Source organism: Mastigoproctus giganteus, chromosome 8 (assembly GCF_048544385.1).
Source record: "Mastigoproctus giganteus isolate SK-2022 chromosome 8, ASM4854438v1, whole genome shotgun sequence".
Lineage (NCBI taxonomy): Eukaryota > Metazoa > Arthropoda > Arachnida > Uropygi > Thelyphonidae > Mastigoproctus > Mastigoproctus giganteus.
In genome coordinates this window covers 163085093-163093419 of record NC_143582.1, presented here as the reverse complement: position 1 = coordinate 163093419, position 8327 = coordinate 163085093, and the positions used below count along the sequence as shown (strand labels likewise).

The following is an 8327-nucleotide window of genomic DNA, read 5'->3' as shown; positions in this document are numbered from 1 at the left end:
CGCCTGCCTAACCTCCTTTGTAACTTGGTTGCATATCAACTTGTATCTATCATAGGCTTCTGTGTCATGTGTTAATTTGGATTGACTCTGTGTGTATCAGTGACCCTGGACAGTACAGATGTAACCAGGGTATGCCCATTCATCGCAGGCACAGAATTGAGTTAGAATAACGGAATCTATTTTAATTTTTAATTTATTTTTAAAATACAACACAACAACCGTTATTGTTAAAATCAATCATAAAAATCTGTAGCTTTTATATAAAAAGTAAAAGTATCGTTTATACTATGGATGACAATTTAATTACATTTATGAAAACAAATGATCATTTCTGGGATTCTAGGAATTTTGTCCTTACACGTTAAAATTCAAAAATATACAGAATAATTTATTTATTTTTACTTTGGGAAGACGCTTTCATATTATTGGTAAGGTAATTTCAAAATTAAAATAAAATTAATATTCGCCAATAGAGGGCGATGTTCGCTTTTTTCCGCACTATTATTAAAGATGGCTTTTTCTTGAATTAAATGGAGGGTGGTGTTAAGTATTGATATTAGGGTGTTGCTTCTTAATTGTTCTTTTATTAAGGAATTTTGCAGTGTTCGTTTGCGTGATTTCAGTTGTACCGCGTACGTTCAGAATATTCTAATTTGCTGAATAACTTTAATCCTTGGAGAAAGGTTTACATTTCATTTAAAGTAGAAACCTTAAAATGGCCGCAATACGTAAGAAACTTGTTATAGTGGGCGATGGTGCTTGTGGTAAGACTTGCCTTCTAATAGTTTTTAGCAAAGATCAATTTCCTGAAGTTTATGTTCCCACCGTATTTGAAAACTACGTTGCCGATATTGAAGTGGATGGCAAGCAGGTAACCATTTCTAATATGTCAGGACTATGTTATTTTTCAGAGTATGTTCGAATACTGAGAAAGCCAAACATCAAACTTCACTAACTTCACTGTTCCTCTACTCAATTAATCTGCATAGAAAATAGTAATGAAATTAAGGAAAATATGTGTGTTATGGTTCGGTTATTATAATATTCAGGACACCGAGGCGGGTGGGGGGGGTGGAGAGTACTTTCTTGGTGATTACTTCCTTTTAAATTTTGGGAAGTGAAACTACAAATTTTGAAATTGTATGTTATGTGATTTTAAAGAATGGCAAGAATTAGTAAATTCATAATAATTAAACGCAAAATGGAACAGTGATATAGTGCATAGAAGTCTTGATTGCAGAGATAAGGTTGTGCTGCAGTATGACTGCAGATTTATATAAGAACTCTTGTATAAATTACTTTTCATAAATACGATTTAACCTGGCTATAAAATTTTTATAAAAAATCTCTTTGGTGTTAATTGAGTCTTGTTCAGAGTGAATTGTCATTAAAACTTGATTTTATTTTATTATTTATTTATTTTTTAGACATAATCCCAACAAAGCCCCGTCCCAGATGGCAGAAGTGTCATGCCACATACAGTCATATAATAAAAAAGGGCATATGGTTTTCATAATATAATACTTGGCTTGCTTTTGATTTACACATCTGTAGCATAATGATTCAACTCAATGCATTATGGTCTTTCGAGCTGAATTTAGACTATTTCAATTCAGCAACTTTTAGTAAAAGTTGAATTCATATAGGTTTCAAGATTTTTTCCTATTGTATATAATACAAATTTCTTCACGATGACTTGAGGTGGGAGTAGATAGTTTAAAATTAACTTTCAAATCAAAACAACATTCTAATTTATTTCTGGAATTAGAACACAACCGAGTTTTGAAAGCCTGTGCCCCAGATAACAACTTGGTGATAGTCACTCATATTGGCATCATCAGCATAATTTCTATTCCTCTTTTCTTTGGTTGGACCAAAGAAAGAGGAAGAGAAAAGACCACTGTTTTAAATATTTTAATCCTAATATTTGTTCACATAGTGAAATTATTCTTGTAATGATGAAATTTTGTATTTCCCACTAAAATTCTTATCTTTTTATCTTATCTATTTATCATTTCCAAGAAATATTCAAGTGCTATTCAAAATAAGAATGAAGTGCTAATTGGCTTGTGGGCTTGTGTCAAAACCTACAGCTTAATTTTCTATTTACACAAAAGCTTGCAACAGATAAACAAAAAAACTCAAGTATTTTGGGTGAGGGGGGAGAATTCTTGCTATCCTCACCTAAGACTAACTCAACCACTGATTGTAAAAACCCATAACTTCTTCATGTTATTGACAAGATAAAACCTTTGGCTGCCTGGTGTGGGGAGAACAATGATTATAATCACTGTGTTGCCCATGAGCCAAATTCAATTTTGAAAAGTATGAGGGTAGGAACTTGCATTTGTCCAAATGATAGTAGTCTTCTGGTCTCTTGTTAGAATCAGTGACAGCAACTTCTATTCACATTCTGATGCAGTTGCTTCATATGAAGTTGAAGCCAACTTAGCATGTTACTTTCTCCCAAACTCATTGATCTTGATAAATCTTCACCTACCATACTGAGCTGATCACAGTTAAGCTCCATTTTGGTTTTCTGACCAAGAGAGAGTAAAAGAATTTAGAATACCAAGAAAGTGTCAGCTCGATATTATTTCCCTATTTGTTTTTGAAATCTGTACTGCAAAGCTAACTCATGTTTTGTCCTTTTTTTTTTTTTTTTTACTCCCTTATTCCTCTTGTGTTTTGCCTTCTGCATGGAAATTTTCTCATCTTCAACCAATTCGTAAAAAGGGTGAAAATTTCCTTTGTTTATCATTACTCATGTAACCCTTGTATAACACGGTAGTTTGGTTCCTACAAAATCTCGTGTAATGCAAAATGTTATACGGGACTAAGAACCAGTACAAAAAAAAGGGGGGGGGGTTACATTCCAAAAGCTAACAAAAATAACTTTTTTTTTAATAACTATTGGAAACTTAATCTTTATAGTAGTAATAACTTAATATTTTAACTTTATTTTTATAATAGCAGTAACTTAAATAGTAATAACTGAACAAAACGTCTTACCTTACAAATTGTGATACTTATGTCAGATAATATACGTTCATTAATTTTCTTCCTCTTCCTTGCTGCTAAGCACGATCTCTTCTGCAGCATCTAGATTTCATGTACCTTCTGCTCTCTTTAAAAGTCACGAACTGCTCGCTTCGAAGTCACAATTTTTTGTGGTCTCAAACAAGCACAAGCAAAGAGCCTAACCCAGGGATCTCCCAACAAAATACAGTGGACCCCCACTTTAAGGATATAAAGCACAAATTTAACTTTATCTTACCAATTAACAAAGTTAAATGATATGTGAAAATTGGAAGAATATTTTCTACTTAGCTAAATAAAAATAAATTTACACATACGTACATAGCTTAATTAATACGTACTGTAATATGTACATATTAACTAACTGATATTTCTGTTCACTGACTTTTTTGGGATTGTAAAATTAAAAACAATAAAAAAGATAAGCAATCAATAACAAAGAGCATCACATGCACAAGTTGCAACAAACATGATACGCACAAGTCAGGTACAGAGTGATGAGTTTCTGAAAATTTGTTTTTATATGATTGAATATTACATTGAAGGGGAAACACATTTTACCATAATAACGTGAAAACCCACAGAATTCTAGTTGTCGGTACTATTGCAAATGCAAGAAAGTTTACTACCTGTTTATAATTGATTACACTAACAGAAAAGCCCAATAAACTGGAAAATGCAAATTATTTTTGTTTTATGGTTGTGACTAGAGCTTACAATACCAGTCAAAATCTTAATACTGGTATTTGTGTATTTTTAATTTATGAAACTGGGATACCGGTATTAATACCAGTATTTCAAAAACAAATGTTTTTCTCAATAAATTTTGATGACAATTAGGCGCAATGGAGTAAGAAAAAAACAAGTACTGTAATTACTTGAATTCATGTTTTAAATAAACTTTTATTGCAATAAATATTCTGAAAAAAAATCATTAAAAATGCAGTTATTCTAAAAACAAAAAATACATATTCTTACTGCAAAGTTTAGTTATTTTTAAGCATCCACACTACCTGTCCGAATAAAGTGAAGTGTTAAAGAAACATAAGCAATCAATAGTACGGTCGTTTAAAATGGATCTAATTTTGGTACATATTTCATTAGCGGCAGAAAACGCCCTTTTGGATTCTATTCTGGTACCATTGTACTGAGATAATCGTAGACGATCTCAGTCCTTATTTTCTAGGCTCTGAACTTTTTTAGCAAAAATAGTTAAAAGTATTTCATTAATTTTCGATTCAAATTTATCTTTTAAAATATCATTGGAATCGGGCATTTTCTTATTTTGGAAAGAATTTGCGGAACATTGATGTTCTGTTCCATGGGTGAATTATGTTCATTTTCTGAAGCAGAAAGGTGTTTTATTAAGCAAAGTATAATTTTCACTATAGTATCTTTACTGAGTCTGGGAAAGAGAAAAGAGTGGGGATAAGGAATAACGATGCGAGCAAAGAGTGCAGTTAAGGAATTCTTCACATATATAAATGCAAAGAAGAGGACAAAACAGATCGGACTCATATGTAATTGCATGGGATAGTATTAGATACCCCAACTGATGTTGCAGATGAACTCAACAGTTACTTTACACCGATATTTACAGCGAAAAAACCCTTTGTGTCAATGAGATGTTATGGGAGTGAAGTTGAAAAAAAATGTAATTAATGATGTTGAAATTTGAAATGATTATTTAATGAGAAAACTTTCATGCCTACAGTTGAGTAAGGCTCCTGTGGTTGATGGCATATACCCTATATATATAATCTTAAAGGAGGTGGCGAGTGAGTGAGTTGAACCATTAAGGCTAATTATGAGAGCATCACTGGACTCAGTAGAGGTTCTATTAGATTGGTGTAAATTGGAACATAAAGGTGGTAATTTTCTGTTACACTCCTCTAGGAGTGTAACAAAAAATTACCGACCAGCCAGTCTAATGTCAGTAGTAGGAAAATCCTGGAGGCAATGATCACGGGTGGAATTCAGGATCATTTAGATGGAAATGGAATTCTGAAGGATACACAGCATGGTTTTGTAAAGGGAAAAATCATGTTTAACAAATCTAGTTAGCCATTTTGACAGGGTCACCCTTGAGCTAGATTTAGGGAATAATTTCAACATTGTTTATTTAGATTTCAACAAAGCATTTGACTTGGTCCCTCATGAGTGGTTACTTTATAAGTAACCACTTGTGAGGGACAGTTGGAACAGGCTGGAATCGTAGGGAACAGGCTGGAATCGTAGGGAACCTTAGATGGATAGCACAATGGCTTGAGGGCACCAGGCAGAGGGTAGTGATAAATGGTTATTCCTCAGATTGGGTTAATGTAAGAAGTGGGGTTCCCCAAGGATCAGTATTGGGACCACTGTTGTTTTTGATTATCTTAAATGATGTCTAAACTTGCAGATGATGTAAGGATCAGTAGAGTAGTTAATGAGCTTCTTCAGAGTGACCTAGATAGACTTCCAGATGGTCAGAAAAGTGGCAGCTATGCTTTAATTCAGCAAAATGCAAGGCCGTACACCTGGGGAACAGCAACCCCAAAATAACTTATACACTTGGTGGAGTTGAACTAAAGTCAATAGTGGAGTTACGATATGGTCAGACATGAAGTTGTCCGAGAATTGTGGACAGGTTGCAATGTTGCATGGTGTCCTATCAATGATTTATCTAACATTTGCTAGTAGAGATAAGTACGTCACAATCACATAAAGGTGATTTTATAACCTTTATGTGATTAAATTATAAACAATTATTATTTTTTTAAAAATTAGTACCAGAAAAACTGATATTTGTGTATCAATACCTGTATTTGAATACCGGAAAAAAATTCCTGGGATCTCAGTATTGTAAGCCCTAGTTGTGACCTCCAGAAATGTGCTTTAGAAAAATATCACAAAAGGCGATAACGACTAGCGAGTCAACAGCAGGGTTTCACAAAGGAATGGAAACGTTGAAAATTACATCTAACATAATAGCAGGGTTTTCCCAGCACAAAAGCTTAAAAATACCTTGTTATGTGAGATTTCCTGCAATTCCCAAACCGTGTTAGAGCGAAACTGTGTTCTAGAAGTACCGTGTTATACGGGGGTTGCCTGTATTGCATTTACCGTTTTCAGAGTAATGAGAAAATCCAGTTCCAATTCTATATTTTCTTGAATTCTATCTGATCACTACTGTGGATTTGCTCATTTGTAATAAAATATCTGTATAATACAAAACAATGTTAGTTGTCTATGAGCAGATTTATGAAATATGGTGATTTTTCACCATATTTCTGATGATATGGTATTTCTCCTGGTTTTGGAAACTGTGTAACCAGTTTCCTTTGACTACTCATTGTATATGATGGTAATGGTAGGATTCCCTGGTTCCGTTTTGTTGCCTACTCTTTTCCTCCTTTGTATTAATGACTTGCATTGAGTGAAAATTCTCTGTCACTCAGTTGTATCAGTAATTGAGCAGTGGCAGTGTACTACATTCCACTTTCTAATTCGAGAAACTGCATAGACAGCTGCAGCTCAAATATCCACCACTACTTACATAAAACCTAACCCCAGGGGCTCACATCTGTTGAGTTATGGGCTTGGCACATCCATGGTCCTGAGCTGGATATCATCATTCTTCTCTTTCTTGGTGATTCCCTTCCCTTCTACTTCTCTCCCTCTCTCTCTCAGGGTAATTCAATTTTATTTTATTTATTTATTTTTTCGGCTGGTGCAGCATAAGCCTCAGGCTTCCTTGAACTATATAGCTAATAATAATAATAATAATAAATTCTGAACTCCAGGTATTTTTCAAGAAGGAAAAAAGAAACCCAATATAACTTCAGTTCTAAACCCCTTTCCTGTCTTTTTTCTCTCACAAAAAAGGCTGCTTATTCTGTGCTGAACTTCAGTAACACTAATTTTTAGACAAGAATGGCTCTTTACTTGGGATTATTGACTTTTTCCTTTATTTGTATAAGCATATCAAAAATATTATTTGCTGTGCATCAAAAGAACTAGACTTTCACTTTTGCTCTCACTGTTACTTTCTTCTAAACCTGGATAAATCACAAATCCATCCTACAATGAAGTTCTGTTTACACATTGAGGTGGCGCCTTGAGAATCTTCAGATTCCATTTAGAAGGATGCAGCCTTGTTAGATAATGAATTTTTCTTACGGGTGATTCAGATGCAACTTCATATGAAATTATAACCAACTTATTAGCATAATGGTTTCCCTCAAACCTTTATGTTGATCTGTAAATCTTCATCCCACTCTCAATCACATGTTTTCTACAAAATTTCAATGGACACTGAATTAGAACCTATAATTCTACCTCTTTTTTTTTTCCAAACCAGTCTAAATACTTGAATCAGCTAAAACTATTCATCCCTCTCTCACACACAAAACAGTTTAATCATTTTTAGTGATGTATAGATGACATGATGCCAAAATATGACTGCCCACTTAAACTGCAGTAGGTCCTTGTTATAATAAGTTTTCTTTATGCTGATTTGCTATAACGCTGTTCTTATATTATAACCTGCATCTCACTATAACACTGTCACAACTCACTGTAACACTCTTTTACCCAGTGTAAAGATTGAATTGAATTCTTTTGCAGATTGAATTTTTGGCATGTTTAACTAAAACATTTCATCTGATATAGTCAATACATGAGAATTGATAGCAAAACAGCATTAAAATGTTTCCCATGCTGACTTGAAAAATTTTCCGACACCCAGTAAAATTTTTTCCCATGCTAATTTAATTGCAGTACAGTGACTTGTTACGTAGTTCTGAGATCAACATTTGAAAAAATCACTGTTAAGGAATATGCAGTAGTGCTTGTAATATTTGCTTTATATGCATTTGTCTGAAGTCTAGTCATCACTCAGTATAGTATTATCAATCGTCCGTAACGGCCAGTTTACTTAAACATTGTATCATAATTAATGCAATGTAGTTACATTTTCAAAGGATTAATAATGGTGGATAAGAATGAAAAAGCAACATCTGGATGCAGTACAAAGACTACAAAGGTAAGGAAAAGATTGAGTTTGAAAATTAAATTAGATGGTTTTGAAGCAAATCAATTCCGGTCAACAACAAGTGGATGTGTGCAATAATTTAGGACTGTCAGGTTCAACTGTAAGAACAATTATAAAAAATAGACTTAATTTTAGCAGCAGGGAAGACAGCTGTTCCATTGCAGGCAACTAAATTGACTGGGGCTATTATGATTGAAATAGACTTCTAAATAATTTTATTGAAGATAATATCCAGTGCAGAATTCCTTTTAAG

The 8327-nt window shown here is 33.5% G+C and overlaps 1 protein-coding gene across 2 annotated transcripts in view; it reads left to right on the top strand.

Moving 5' to 3' along the window:
- The first annotated feature begins 527 nt into the window (after positions 1–527).
- The window catches only part of LOC150081974 (ras-like GTP-binding protein Rho1), a 35123-nt gene continuing 27323 nt past the window's right edge, over positions 528–8327 (top strand). Inside the window, exons 1-3 of one of the 2 annotated variants that reach the window (XM_090379873.1) lie at positions 528–841; positions 1078–1089; positions 6059–6079. In XM_090379873.1, the coding sequence (XP_090235999.1) occupies positions 716–841; positions 1078–1089; positions 6059–6079 (159 nt within the window). In that variant the 5' untranslated portion in view covers positions 528–715. Of the gene's footprint in view, positions 872–1077; positions 1090–6058; positions 6080–8327 lie in introns of both variants that reach the window. The other variant, XM_090379872.1, reaches the window with a different exon arrangement.